General features: G+C 42.1%; 2 protein-coding genes across 2 annotated transcripts; both read left to right on the forward strand.

The window, feature by feature from the left end:
• The first annotated feature begins 290 nt into the window (after positions 1-290).
• On the forward strand, positions 291-6,966 carry LOC146300874 (semaphorin-4A-like). Its single transcript, XM_084706822.1, has 14 exons — positions 291-657; positions 1,670-1,830; positions 1,954-2,013; positions 2,159-2,257; positions 2,435-2,540; positions 2,693-2,821; positions 3,167-3,294; positions 3,693-3,874; positions 4,007-4,139; positions 4,360-4,549; positions 5,021-5,136; positions 5,249-5,409; positions 5,621-5,691; positions 5,837-6,966. Exons 1-14 carry the CDS (start codon positions 534-536, stop codon positions 6,601-6,603), a joined length of 2,427 nt encoding a protein of 808 aa, XP_084562948.1. The 5' UTR covers positions 291-533; the 3' UTR covers positions 6,604-6,966.
• Positions 6,967-11,425: 4,459 nt separating this feature from the next.
• Positions 11,426-14,877, forward strand: LOC146300875 (membrane-spanning 4-domains subfamily A member 4A). Its single transcript, XM_084706833.1, has 7 exons — positions 11,426-11,584; positions 11,834-12,063; positions 12,165-12,266; positions 12,626-12,682; positions 13,066-13,245; positions 13,397-13,516; positions 14,452-14,877. The coding sequence occupies exons 2-7, from the start codon at positions 11,872-11,874 to the stop codon at positions 14,578-14,580; spliced, it is 780 nt and encodes a 259-aa protein (XP_084562959.1). The 5' UTR covers positions 11,426-11,584; positions 11,834-11,871; the 3' UTR covers positions 14,581-14,877.
• The last annotated feature ends 157 nt before the right edge of the window (positions 14,878-15,034 follow it).

A 15,034-nucleotide genomic window follows, 5' to 3' on the forward strand; every position in this document is an offset into this window, starting at 1 on the left:
ATGAGTGTGTTTACTCATATCTAAAAATTCCTTCATGTCTGACACTGAAAGAAACCAAAATAGAAGGTATAATGAGTGATGCCTGGACAGTTATGTCTTTCTCTCAGAGTTCTGAGACATCATGTCTATGACATCATCACCACAAATAATGTATCTATACATTTATAATTTACAACTTATTTTGATCAATTACTTTGCTCTTTGTGTTCAAATGTGATAACCTGTGAAACAAGTTTGACTGCCCACTCCTACCTAACTGTACACTCGAAAAGGCAACGGACGACTTGCAATAAGAGTTAACAGTTGCTGACCTGACTCAATTCCACCCTTCCCCCACACTTCCTTTTAAGTTCCGAGATAACCGAACAACCACAGCTGAGAGGAAGTTTCCATCTTTCATGTATGTCTGTCCCCTGTTGAACTGTGTTTGAAGAGCCACAAGCTGTCTCAAAGCTCTTCTTTTTATAAGTGTGAGCAAACAATTGAACATAGCACAGTCTTCATCCAGGTATCCTGTAGACAATCTTCTGCTCATGAAGAAGCTTTCCATCCTTGCCATGGCATGTGGTTGCCAGATCTGGGTTCTCTGCACTGCACTCGGGCATCTCCTGGCTCTGTCTTCAAGTCTGGCAACCCCACGGATCTCCTTTCCTCTTGGTGAGTAGGTATACCTGTAATATCCAAAGGTTTTGGGGTGAGAAAAATGATGATATTGTCTTGGCTGATGGCTTGTGTTAATCATGTTACTCCCAAACTTGCTTTATTTAGCTCTATAGGATTGACCCTACTTGTCATTCATAACATAAAAAAGATCAACTTTAGAATTGTGATAGCTTTTTTAAGAGAACATCTGTACTTTTTCTTAAATATTGGATATTGGCAGTGCATTTTTGGCTGTGCATTTTTAATTCCTCATTTGGGACCATAAGTGTTGACATCTTGTTGCTCAAACCTGGAGTTGCAGTATCTTGAGAAAGAAAAGAGTGAGGTAGGTGGGGAAAAAATACTGTTTAAACATATAGTCTTCACTAGCATTAAAAACACCTTCATGAAACCATAACTTGCACCTATGTTCATGGCTCATTATGAACTGAAATGATCCTTTTTTTTAATCGAAACATGATAATATAGCTTTTACACTCTAAATCTGTAATGTAATGTGAACCAAAATTGTGAAATCTTTTCTCAACACTCTCAACACTAACTAATTCTTCATGTGAATGTCAAAGACATTGCATAAGCAGGGCATAAGACACATTAAGGAACTTGAGAGAATTGTGTTTAGCTCAGGCAGAAGGTAATTTTTTTTGTACCCATGTACTGTGCATGAGGCACATCTTGCTGCTGCAAGATTTGAACACAAAGTCTGTACTCTATGAGGGTCCCTGGGCTATTTATAACCCAACGGTGTTCAGGCATCAAGAGTTAATACTTGGTCAAATCTTTATAGACATCACACTTTAGAATGTGCCGCTGTGCTATTGACATACTGTTCTCATATTTGTTCTAATCATAGCTTTTCATCTCCAGTTCCTACCTTGAGGTGGTGGATGAGAATATACACTGTCTGTAACCCTCACATTGTCCAAATGTGTTTACTGCTGATTAGGGAACAACAGCCATGATTTCAACGTTTCTTTGAGTTAAATGGACACTTTTTCCTGTGCAGGAAGTCCAAACAGACCCCTTCAGCACTTCCAAATACAAGACGTCAGTAACACCTTAACTTTGTTGCTTAGCAACGATGAGTCCACTCTCTTTGTGGGAGCCAGAGATGCCGTGCTGTCACTGGATGTCAGTCAGCCTGGTGTCTTTACCATGAAAACCAAGGTGGACAGTAGCTACAGACACACGGCACACCATCAACACACCAAACACAATACTATGACTGAACCAGGTCATTAACTTTATTCGGTATTCTATATTTAAGGCATGTACACTTTTTCCTCACAGATGGAATGGAAGCCAACCCCTGAAGATCGTAAAGTGTGTTACCAGAAAGCCAGGACGGAGGTACTTTCCATTTTTTTTTAAGTAAACTACCAAAAGTGAAGAGCAACACATACTACAATTAAAACCCACTGCTGTTTTCAAAAGATGGTTTCAAAGCCATGACAAGTGAAGGGCTCGGTATCTTCTTGCTTTGTGAACCTTTCAGGTAGACTGTCAAAACCTGGTTCGGGTGTTGCAGCATATCAACACCACCCACTTGTATGCCTGTGGAAGCTATGCCTACAATCCTCACGACACATACATTGTAAGACTACACCCCCCCTTCCAATGCTAAACACTTGTTTGGGTTATCTCAGATCCCCCTTAGGTCTGTCCATGTTTTCATTCTGTTATATTCAGATTCCCTGCATCAATTAATCTCTTCCTTCCACTCTTTTTTTCTCACTCCCTCTATCTTTCACTCGATCCATTTTTTTGTCAGGTTAAAGACAGTCTCACTATGGTCAAAGGCCCAAGCAATTCTAATGGTGAGGCCAAAGGACGCTGCCCTTTCAACCCATTCCAAAGAAGCACAGCCATTACAATTGGTGAGGCAACTAATGAATAATATGCCGAAGTACAAAGTGCACAGGTTTTTAAAAAATTCCCACATCCCATTGTGATATTTACAGCAACAGTTTCACCTCTGGCATTAATATACATGTATCTCATTTTCACATCAAAATGGCTTTATGGGCAGACGGTGAGCTTTTCACTGGGACCACCTCGGATTTCTGGGGTAAAAAGGCTGCAATTTCCCGCCATCTCAGTAAAGACGGTCGTCCAGATGTTAACCTGGATAGGGATACCTCCATTAAGTTGTTGGATGGTGAGTGTTCAGTTTGGGAACTCAGCGCCTGGCTTGGTACCTTTGAAAGACAGTTAAATGTCAATTTGTTGATTGTCTGAAAGTGTTAACCTCATTGGCCAGAGAGTATAGTCCTGCAGATACAGTATTGTAGGACTTTAACCAAATTTTCTCTTGGCACATTCAGTTGAACGATTATCCACACTGAAATTTCAACACACCATTTCATATTTTTCCTCTTGACGTACCCTTTTCAGTGAGCAGTCATAACAAAAACAAAACAATTCTTCCTTCATTCATTTGTGTAATAACACTCTAACATTTACCCCAGTTTCTAAAATGTCTGTATCGGTTCCTCAATTTCAGAACCAACGTTTGTTGGCGCCTCAACAGATCCCGCAGACAGAAAGGTTTACTTTTTCTTAAGCGAAGTGGGAAAGGAGTACAGCTTCCCAGATGAGCTCAGAGTCTCACGTGTGGCACAGGTTTGCAAGGTGAGAAACTGGAGTTCCCCAATTACTGAATAATTTCAATATTTCCTATCCACTGCCCAGAAGACTGCGAATTAGAAGAGTTTGCCCTCATTTTAGACAACTTCTCATTTTAGACAATAGACAACTTCTCTATTCCGAGATTCCAAAATCCGAGGTGAGAAAAAGGTTTAGTTTTCCGCCTCTGTTTTAACATGGTTCCACAAATGAGTTTCAGATTTACTTAAAGTTTTTAATCGGAGTAAAGAATATAACTAACTTTCAACTCTTTAATAACATTGCTAGTGGATTTCTGGTCTCAAAATGTTGAACTGATTGTGATGAAAATCCGAAGGCATTTGCAAATGTTGTCTGTATCCTGCTTCTTCATCTTATGATGAACATGATTTGTTGCATTCAAGGGTGACATTGGTGGGATAAGAACCCTCCAAAAAAGCTGGACTTCCTTTGCAAAAGCCCAACTGCTTTGTCAACCTCCCAAAGATCTGCCCTTCGGCCTAATCCAGGACGTAGCCCGCCTCCAGCCAGCAGAGGGCGCTTCCACCCAAGAAATGCTGTTCTATGGCCTCTTCACATCCCAGTGGTAAGATCATCATTGGAAAGATCTCACTTGAAACACTTGAAATATGTAAATGCTTCATAGGCTTGTGAGGAATTGAACAAAAACAACTTTTCACTAACTTTTCTTGTTGTTTGTTAACCCACTCTCTCTAAGGTCACCCAACAAGTCTGCTGTGTGTGTTTTTGGGATTAAGAAAATTAAGGCTGTGTTCAATGGGATTTATAAAGAATTCAACAAGGAATCCCATCAATGGAATCCTTCTGGAAAAAATAATAACCTGGGCAGGGTAAGGATGTATCTCTTAGATTACGCTGTTAAGTGAAGCTTTTCAGTTTTGAGCAAGGTGTCTGTGTTGGAGTTGTAACTTCTCCATATAGAGGTAGTTTGAGACAGTGTCGTAGTGTCAAAGTGTCGCAATGACAAAGTGTGTGATCATTTGTAACACCTCTATAATGATATATTTAGGTCACCAGAGACAATCAGAGTCTTGCTTTCTGTGTTTACAGTGTGGTTTGAGGAATGCTTCCGACTCCGTTCTGACAATGGCCAGGTTAAGTTTCCTGGCCAGTGACGTTGTGACACCTGTAGGTGGCACTCCAGTCCTCGTCTCCCCTGACCAGCACTACAGCAGGGTTGCTGTCCTGAGGACACAGGCGGCTAATGGCAAACACTACACAGTCCTCTTCCTACTCAGTGGTATGACTCTGTGCTGCACTACAAGACAGTTTACCAGGCAATTTGTTTTTCTCAGTTCAATACTGAAAAAGCTTGTTAGAGGAGGCTCTCACCTCACAGACTTCAGGTTGACACAGGGCTTAACCAATGCCCCGGTGAACTGATTTATTTTCATCCTCACTTGTGCTGCATATTTGCTAGAAGCTGCTTCATCAGGTCATCATTATGTACCAGAACATAATTCAATATAATAGTATTTTTCTTTACATTTAGTCATTTAGCGGACGCTTTTATCCAGAGCGACTGACAGTAAGTAGAGGGACATTTCCCCCGAGGCAAGTAGGGTGAAGTGCCTTGCCCAAGGACACAACGTCCTTTGGCACCTTCAGATTACTAGCCTGATTCCCAGCCATCTGACTGTATCTGACTTTATCTGACTTTTCTGTACTGACTGTATCTGACTTTTCTGTACTTAAATATTTTCTTGAGCAGAATCTGGATGGCTCCATAAAATTGTTCTCCTGGATGGGGGTCACCACATCATAGAGGAGATTCAAGTATTCAGACAACCACAGCCAATGGCTAATATCCTGCTTTCTATCGCCAAGGTGCCCTAATGAGTTTGGATTCTTATCTCATCCATTCTGAATCCAGTCATGTTGATAAAAGGCTATATTTTGCATACAGTCTCATGGAGTCAGTCGTTTCTTCTCACCACAGGGTGTCGTTTTTGTGGGCACATCGGAAAGGGTAACAAAGGTGTCCGTAACCCAGTGTCCATTATATATGAGTTGTGCCCAGTGTGTCCTAGCACGAGATCCCTTCTGTGGCTGGGACCATGCCAGTGGAGTCTGTGCCAGGGTGTCCACCAGTCTTTATTTGTGAGTGCCTAGTTTGGATTCATCATACATCTTTCACAAGCCATTGCTTCCTTGTATAGGAGATTGATTTGTTTTCCAATGATTTTGTGGATTCAAAAGCATCATTTAACCTCAATTGACTGCATAGAGAAAAATAAGTTTCAGCACACTGCTAAATACAATTGTTTGAATTTTAAAAAGCATGGGCTGTATATTCTTTGTTTGTTTGCAGTGGCCAGGATGTAGAGCATGGTAACGTGAGCAAAGAATGTGGAAGCTACAACAGAACAATGCCAGATCCTGGTAAATTCCCATTTTGCAATCGTATTACACAGTAATCAACAAGAATGTTAGATATGTCTAGATATTGAATGCATAATCCTTTCATTGCTAGGATTTGTCAGTGAATTTGTTATGTTCTCTTATTTTCTGTTCCCAATACCACTAGAGAAAATGTATCTCTCAATCAATGCAATAGTACGCCTGGACTGTTCCAAACCCACCAATCTGGCAACCCTAATCTGGAAATCCCCCAAATGGGACACTCTGCCGAAGGGTCTCTTCTTCCAGTCCAGGGAAGGGAGTCTTGTCTTCTGGGCCACCTATGACACTGAGGGAACCTACCACTGTGTGTCCGTGGAGAGGGGCTTCCAGGAGACGATAGCGAACTACATTGTGAGCCTGAGCGCCTCTCCACGTAGCATTGCCCCACGGCCTGTGCAAACACGGACCACTTCAAGTGACAACATTCAAAGTCAGACATCATCAGAACAAGAGAACTCGATGAATGAGGAACATGCGGACACCATGATGGACATTGATGAGGTCGATGGAAACATCAACTTGGAAGAAGTGTTGAACCCTGTCACTCCCGTGCCAACCCCACATTTACCATACACACAGACAGACTCAACTACCCCCGGCAAGGCCCTAGGCACACAAACACACAGAAGCAACATCATTGAACGTTTTGAACCCCAAATGGCCAAGAGTTATCATAGCGAGCTAATTGCAGTTTCCTTCCTACTGGCTGTGTGTGTCTGCGTGTTTGTACTGGCAGGGCTGTATGGGTGGCGCCAGCGGAGAACATTTAAATTAGGTGACCAGGTCAAATCTGAGGGAGAGAGTCTTACTTTCGAGGTCTCTGGAGTCAAACCGACAACGTACCAATTTGATCATGTAAGCAACAATGCAGAACATGCCGGGGAGCTGTAGGCACAATAATGAATTAATTAAATAATAATACATTGTAATATATGGAGAAAATATGTAAATACTATAAATATGAATGGAAATACAACTGAATAAAAGACTTATTTGATATTATTTGATTATATATTGAGTTAATCGAGTCATTATGGAAAATATGCAAATACTATTATAGTGTTGTAAACAATTATTGGTTTTCTTTGTGAAACCAAAGGAAACCATTGATCTTTGCGTGTGTGTGTGTAGGTCAGGTCTGCTTGAAGGCCTACTGACCCACTGAATGCCTAGACTTGAAGCCTACAGTAGGCTATGCCCTTCAAAATGTTGTACAGTAGCTTGTTTCAATGTAATAAAGTGAGTGTGAATGGATTGATTTGTAATCAAGCGGAGTTGGTTCATGCAAGAGACTCCGAGACACATAGCATCACTATCTCATCATCACGCTGTCAGGGCACCAGGGGCGTCTTAATAGCACTTGAGGCCCCTGGGCTATGGACTTTTGTTCATTTTTTTAGGCCCCCCGCCCGCTAATGTCAAAAGTTTCGTCTTGGTAGTGATTGAGTTGCTTGTATTTTTGTTTACGTTCCGTTGCACGGTTTAGGCTGAAATTCCGTTTTTGTGGCAAAAAGTGCCTTGGGTCAACGAAGGGAACTGTGCTAGCCTACGTCACAACGTCAGCACACGTTAGCAACGACGCACGCAGGGCTCTAGACTGACTGAGACCAAAAAGTCGCGTTTAGGGGCATATTTTCAGTTAGCAGATGGTAGCTACTGTTGAATCGCGATTCCATCTGAAAAATACTGCCGGTATAAATGGACCCATTTGCAACCGACGCAAGCAAGCACACTACCCTCTATAGTTTTTGTTACATTTTGTTTAGATAAGGGGGAGGGGGGCCTCCCTCCACATCCACCACCGGGTGCCACTGTAGAGCAGAGTAATGGCACCGCAAATATGGACGTTTATCATCATTATTATTTTTGTATTATTATTAAGAGGCCCCTGATTGGTCGAGGCCCCGGGCTTACGACCAGGTAAGCCCGTGCATTAAGGCGCCACTGCGTATGGCAAGTGTACTAAAACATATAATTTCACGTTTGTGTACAGACGACATTTTGTCGTCTTTTGACATCAATTTTGCTTTGCCTCCGCGGTCTTCGCGGCACTTCGCAGCCTGTGTAGTGTTAAGGAATGTTCAGCTGGGTAGTGGAGAATAATACAAGGTTAAATATCGGACCAGGTTACTTGTGGTTTAATATAAGTAAAGATGCAATCTCAAAATACACAATGAAAACAACACACCAGGATGTTCGTAGTCTACAATGGATATACAATGGATCAGATGATGCAACAGTAGTCTCACAGAACCAGAGTCTCAGAATAGAACAAACGAAGGCCTTTGTTGAGAAAGTGGTCGTGACAGAGATCAGAGAGAGTTCTGCCCAGTCCAAGTTCTGTCTCCCTGTCCTCGGGAGACAGGTCTTGTACCCCCCAGAGAGGGAGTGCCTTTGATTGGTGATTGGCCAGAAGACCATAGGGTGGGGATGTGATAGTCCAATTAAATGTCCAGGGCGTTCACGGTGGCACAGGGTGGGAAGTCCAAGGATCTGGTGATGTTGGAGAGGGAGGGGGCGAAGAAGACCCACAGGTCTACTCAGGGAGGGGGGCAGACAAGACCCACAGGTCTGAGGTAATCCAAGGGAGGGGGAGGGCTCCAGGGAAGGGAGTAGATCGCCCCAAGGTCCTGATGGCGTACAGGGAGATGGGAGCTGCGCCTCCAGGGAAGAAGGGGGGGGTCATGTCTCCAGGAGAGGGGGGTGAAGCAGACCAGGCCAGGGTCGATGATGTACGGGGAAAGGTGAGGCAGGGTCTCCAAGGGTATGCAGGAGGGGCAGGGTCAATGATGTATGGGGAAAGGTGGGCAGGGTCCCCAAGGTACGGGGCCTCAGCACAGAATATATCCAAAGGTGCTCAGACCAGCTGGTCTAAGCCGTCCTTAAACGGAGAAGAGTTACAGTCCCAGCATCACCTTATCTCCCAAGTTGACACTTTTACTCCCCATAGCTGAGAAGCCCTATTGTGCTCGCACCAGTCTCTGAGCGTCCCAAGCTCTCCTCCTGTCTGACCTTGGCATGTTTGCACACCCCAGAGTTACATTGACGCACACACCTTGCTGCACATATTCTAGTCTCAGCCAGGCCTCACTTGCACAGATATGCATCCTGTTGCATGATCTCATTAGTTCTTTATTAATTCAATTGATTATAAATGGATACATGTTTTAGTAGTAAGCATTACGTGACTACTTCAATTGATTATAATTGGATACATGTTCTTAGTAGTAAGCATTTTGTGACAAATGGGTATACATACATATATGAGGTAGTGATTTGTATAGCAGCATCGATTAGCAGTATGTTATCATTCCTTCACAGTAGCCGATCCAATTTGATAACATGGGCGCCGAAAGGAAAAAGGCTGCGCTTCCAGGCACTTCGCGTCCAATCGCACAGCGATTTGTTTCAGTAGCTGGTTGAATTTTTCCGCGATCCGCATGCACTTGAAATAGAACGTTTGCACAGAGTATGAACCCAACACAAAACTATTATCTCGTAATACTGTACTACTAGTGCCAGCAGTGGGAACTTGGAAGAGTGTGCTCAAACCTGTGTTGCTCAAATATCCAGGACATTTAGTAAGACTTACAGTAAGGACTCAGTGTCACACACTATGTGTGGCATAATTGCATAGCATGCCAATTGAACTATATATTTCCTGAACACAATGTGTTGCAACTTTAGCTTAAATGTAAAGTAATTGTGGTCAATGCTACAACAGATAATTCAGATAATTGGTATACCGGAAAATAGCTGGTATTTGGTATATGGTAGCCACCTAGCTATGGTCACCTTGACTAGCATTGCAGAAAGCTCATAAAAAAATAGTGATTTTTTCTGATAGGGCCTGCTCGACACTAGGCTACCATATATTGAACATCTCTTGATGTTGATGGAGTTAGAGCAATAAATACGAGTGATGTTCGGGTCATCAGAACTGATGCAAAAATTTGACTGACTTAATTTTTAAATATATATTTTAAGAAGATGGGTTAGCTCACAGTATCCTTTTAACAAACAATCTGATTGACATAGTACTGACATTATGCCTGTTATCTAAACAGAAATGATTTGGCTACAAGGCAGCAAATTCCACAGAGTTATTAAGAACTTCATGCTTCAGGGAGGAGATTTCACCCGTGGAGATGGCACTGGAGGTAATCACAGCACAGATACAGTATCTTTAAATCGGCATGACGGGGGTGGCCATATGTTCATATGTCAATGAATAACATGTGTTTTTTTGTGACAAAGTACCAAAACAATATGTATCAATTGTATGAAACGTTTACATTTGCTTTCTTTTATATTGTAGGCAGTAGTATCTACGGAGAGCGGTTCCCTGATGAGAACTTCAGGCTGAAGCATTATGGCCCTGGCTGGCTCAGTATGGCTAATTATGAGATACAAACGGCTCTCAGTTCTTCATCACCACCGTTCCGACACCGTGGCTGGATGGGAAACACGTGGTCTTTGGCAAGGTTCTGGAGGGCATGGTGAGTGTTTTACTTCTGAATTATCTACACACCTACTACAGAGGAATGCTCCGAACATCCTTCAATTAACCAGTGGAAAACTGTTTTATTAGATGTTCATTATCCATTGTATTTTTTAAACAACTTTTCAAACAGAATGTAAAGATGATATACAGTGTCCCTTAGTTGAATTATTTTCTATGCTAGATTGTTAACTAAGTATTTCTATAGGAAAATGATGGCTAAAGCCGTCCGTCCGTCATCTACCGCTTCTCCGGGGATCGGGTCGCATCAACATTTCACAGATTCATGACCACATTACACACAACAGCACATCACGTAACAACACAATACATGACAACAGGGACAACAGAGACACACTGACTGTGCTCCTGCCTTTCTGGACCTGACTTAGTGGCTACATGTTTGGTTTTCTTTCAGCCAGTGTTTCATCTTTCTATTGAATGTTTTCAGTTCGGTTTGTGTTTTTATTTCTGTTGGTAAATTATTCCATAAATGGGTCCCTATCAGTGAAAAACATGCGCCCCTCTACTATGCAGTTGCCACCCACTGTAACATCCACCGTTGTAGCGTTGACATCGTTGCTAGCGATGGAAATGTTGGAGCAGCACTAGCACTAGTAGGCTTCTGGCGTGCCCTTCGTAGGATCTGTGTTTTTGCTCTGCATGTGCAATTCCATCGCTCTGATCCCCATTGTCCCAAGTTAGAAATCTTTCCGACACGCAGTTCAATTCATAAGCATTTCCAGGCACCAACCTTAACCAAGACTACTCGTTCTTTTCAAGCCATTTGTAATTGAACTTCCATTTCCCCATGTTTCTAAGATGAGTGGCTATCAACCATTGCTGTATTGCAGATGCTACGTCATCAAAATCTGCGCAGTAGGCTACGCTCTGACCTAACCATAGACAACGCAACGCAACAAACAAAAAATATTCGACCTGACAGAACAGATTGCATTTTGGAAGTGACATGACACACACAATTTAAGACCCATCCAATCTGAATTTAAGACAATGTAATACTTGTTAAGGTCTTATTTTTAGGAAAAGTGATTTAAGACTTTTTAAGGACCTGCGGCCACCCTGTTTAAAACTGAAAGCATGCAGCCAAGGAGCTCTTCACCTTTATTACTAATTTAAACTTTAATAACTGATGATTTTGCATTTGGCAACTTTTTGGTGCCCCCTCAGGCTTCGTGCCCTACGCACAGCGCGTAGTGCGCGTTAAGCGAGCGGCGGCACTGTCACAGTGCCAAAGGGGAAGTTCGTTCCCGTAAAAGCTCCAAGGAATGATACAGTCTAAACGAACGAACAGGCTATTTCCGTGTTTTATACACTACGACACCTTGGAGAGTGACTGCTTACCAATAGGTACGGTCGATTTTTTACATACTTTCGCTCTTTGTTGTTATGTTGTTATAATGTGTTAGCCTAATAGGCAATTAAATATCGCGTTGTTGGCTACTAAAGGTCCCTGAAAGGCTTACAATGCTGACTACTTTTTCAGATAAGTTTATGCAACAATGTCGAGAATCTTGAGATGCGTTTGCAAGTTGCATAAACCAAATGTGTTTCAAAAGAAAATCTTAAATAACGCCTCTTTTTCGTTTTTGTACACAGTTTCTGCACCTTAGAGTTCGAATATTTGCTCAATTGACATGTCCACCACCATCACCAACGCCAATGGAGTCGTGGTTGTCACACAGGTCTTTTCTCAGAATGAAAGCGGCCAAATCACTGTCCCCGCACAACAAGTTAAACGCGAAGTTCCCTATTCAGCACCTGCTGAGTCATATAAGGTTTCTGAAATGACAAGGATATTCCTGCGCGGCGAGCCGCAATCCCTTGGGGTGAGACATTGATGCTACCTTCCTTGTGTGGAAAAGTTCAAGACATTTCAGTTCCACGCTTCCGCAAAATCACAATGGTGTTATGGACTTCTGTTTTTCAGATTGTACAGATTTTCATTGGAATGTTGTTCGTGTTGGTGAGCTTGACCGGGATCATCTCTCCCACCCTGCATATCCAGGCACCTCTTTTCCTGGGAGTTGCAGTAAGTTTTTATCAACTGAAAGAGGACATTTTAAGACAGAAAACGTTACATTTACACCAGGAAGCAGACGAATGATCAGAATTTTATTAATCAGGTATGCACAGGTAGACCTAAAGGTGATAGGGCAAAGTCCATCCCACAGCCCTAGGCATATTGCAATAGTTGCTTAGTTACATTAAACATTTGGATACTAGGACATTTTGTCCAAAACCCATTGGTTTAGGAGCCAGAGATATGTAATTTAAAATAGCTAGAGGCGTATAGGATTCCAAATGAACATAAATCCTATCCAGAAATCATCATTGCTTATCTTCAACCTATGGATGCTTCCTTATAATTGTCTTTCTTTTACTCATCAGTTTGTCATATCTGGATCTTTATCTGTGGCTGCTCGTAAAGGGAAAAGTCTGGGTATGGTAAGTCACTGTTTTGTATGAACAGTTTGTGTGTGTTTGGGGCTAAAAGTAAAAGGCTAATGGGTTAATCCAGGAAAAGTGCTGTTGATTCTTTGTGTTCAAATAATGAGTGTAAATCATTACTCACTCTGTGGTAAAGTAATTTCAAATTAATTACTTGAGCTATATGAACTTGTGTTCCAATGTACTGCAGATTGTCCATCTCAAACAGTCCCAAGTTTTAGTGGTCATTAAGTCTCACATTGTATGGTCTCAACAGACTCTACTAAATGCAGACCTGTGTCAACTAGGCTATATTATTCTTCTGCTTTATTTATGCACTACACATAATGTGCAGTGAGCAAACCAATAGTCCGACTAAAAATTAATATTTCTGATTTCAGATTAGAGCAACTTTGGCTCTGAACATCATCAGTGCCATTGTTAGTCTGGCTGGAATTGGATATCTCAGTTTACTGCTGGCTACAGCCTCCAGTGACAGAATCTGTGATATTTCACATGACGAAGATGAAAACAATTCAAGATGGAGAGAGAAATGCATGTGGATGGCCTGGAAACTGACTGTGAGTATAGGCTAACCAAAAGGATACAAGGATATCTCTACACATAGGCGGAGCCTGTGAACCAATATTTAGGCTTGAATGTAGAGCCATGTATCTCACTCCTCCCTCCCCTTCTGCATGCGTGTATGTTTGTGTGTGTGTGTGTTCTTAGAGTCTGCTGTACGGGATCTGGGGCCTGCTGCTGGTCCTCACGGTTGTGGAGGTCTGTGTTTCAATCTCTGGCGCCGTCTTCTCTGGAAAAGCCATTCACCGCCGTGGGATGCACAGCATTGTAAGTTTGAGGGCTGTCTGACAATTCTCTGATAATCTGGTGACAAGCAGCTGCAGGTTAAGTGCAGTGATCCAAAATTTAAAATCTTTAAATGGTTTAATAGGTGACTATTAGGGGTGTAACGATACACTCAGCTCACGATACAATACGTATCACGATACTGGGTGTACTATACAATACGTATCACAATATTTTGAACAACATTTTAAATGAAACTGAAATTCAATTAACAGATTTATTTCCAAAACATTAAACATTTTCAATAATTTTCTTTGTTGTACATACAATTAAGGTGACTCAGTTCAAGCGATTTCTGTGAATGCAATGAATGCACGCCTGACACAGGTGCAGAGTAGGTTGCGTGCTGATAGCTCAACCAATAGGATCAAACGGACGTCATATTGTAAAAATAATGCCATAACTCTACGATACATATTGTAAAATGTTTGTATTGCGATATATTGTTCCACAATATATTGTTACACCCCTAGTGACTATGCCTTGCAAAGCACAGACAAGCTAGCTGCAGCCTGGATCTTGGTGTTTCTTGATTGTTATGACCAATAGACGGTACTTGCAAATAAGTTTGACTGGATCCTTAAGTGTGCCATACTGAAAGTATTCTGTCTTCTATTAAGTAGGCTAACCCACACAAGTAGGAAGTATACTCCTGTAATACTCTCCATCTTGAAAGATTCTCTCTCTCTGCAGCATTCTTGAAGTTGTGGCTACATTGAATTCCACTTACCGTGCCTTATCCTAGCTGGCGTAGCTGAAAGTTTTTGGAATCCGCATGCACATCCTCTCCCCTTCTTTCAATTAAAGATGTCCTCCCTCCCCATCTCAGATTTCTTTGAAGTGGAGAGAGAGAGAGAATGAGTGTAAGGAAGTCACTGCCCCACATGGATATGTCCCTCATTTCCCCCCTACCTCAGGTGGTGATGGTTGAGAACGGAGACACCCCGGTCCCAGTGACCAGCGCTGCTTCTGTGTCGAGTGACGTTGCCCTCCTGAACGGCTGCGATGACGACGCAGTCCCTGCCCCTCCAGCATACCATCCCTGAGGGCCATCTACTGCCTCTCCACGTGGTGCAGCTCATTGCACCATTTCTTGTGGCACTCCTAGCAACAAATTACATGTGGTTATAATGCAAATATATTTACGCAATCACTGAAGCATTTCTTAACTACTTTAAGCATTTTCCACCCACTATGCAGACTGTTTTGTCGTCATATAATGATTGACATTGTGTTGAAGGATTTTTTTCTATTAGTTTAAAAATGTAATGTATGTTGTTGGTCTGTCAAACACTTTTATATAGAGCTAAAATGTTTTTACTATAAACATTCTGATTAATTTCCATCATCTATTCCATTAAAAATTTGTGGGGGTCTCGCACAGACACAATTGATTCCTAAAATACAATGGCCTACCGATAGTACTTGAACATAGGTCTACTAACATTGGCACTTCTCACAGCCACTATTTTACACACGGACTGTGTAAATGAGTTGTTT

The sequence above is a fragment of the Hypomesus nipponensis genome, chromosome 2, assembly GCF_054491055.1.
Source record: "Hypomesus nipponensis isolate SF chromosome 2, ASM5449105v1, whole genome shotgun sequence".
Lineage (NCBI taxonomy): Eukaryota > Metazoa > Chordata > Actinopteri > Osmeriformes > Osmeridae > Hypomesus > Hypomesus nipponensis.

Coding starts and splice junctions, on each gene's coding strand:
- LOC146300875 (XM_084706833.1), top strand. CDS start 11,872: ATGTCCACCACCATCACCAACGCCAATGGAGTCGTGGTTGTCACACAG. Junction 12,267..12,625: donor CTCTTTTCCTGGGAGTTGCA/GTAAGTTTTTAT, acceptor TTTACTCATCAG/TTTGTCATATCTGGATCTTT. Junction 12,683..13,065: donor AAGGGAAAAGTCTGGGTATG/GTAAGTCACTGT, acceptor TTCTGATTTCAG/ATTAGAGCAACTTTGGCTCT.
- LOC146300874 (XM_084706822.1), top strand. CDS start 534: ATGAAGAAGCTTTCCATCCTTGCCATGGCATGTGGTTGCCAGATCTGG. Junction 2,541..2,692: donor AAGCACAGCCATTACAATTG/GTGAGGCAACTA, acceptor CTTTATGGGCAG/ACGGTGAGCTTTTCACTGGG. Junction 5,137..5,248: donor TCCTGCTTTCTATCGCCAAG/GTGCCCTAATGA, acceptor TTCTCACCACAG/GGTGTCGTTTTTGTGGGCAC.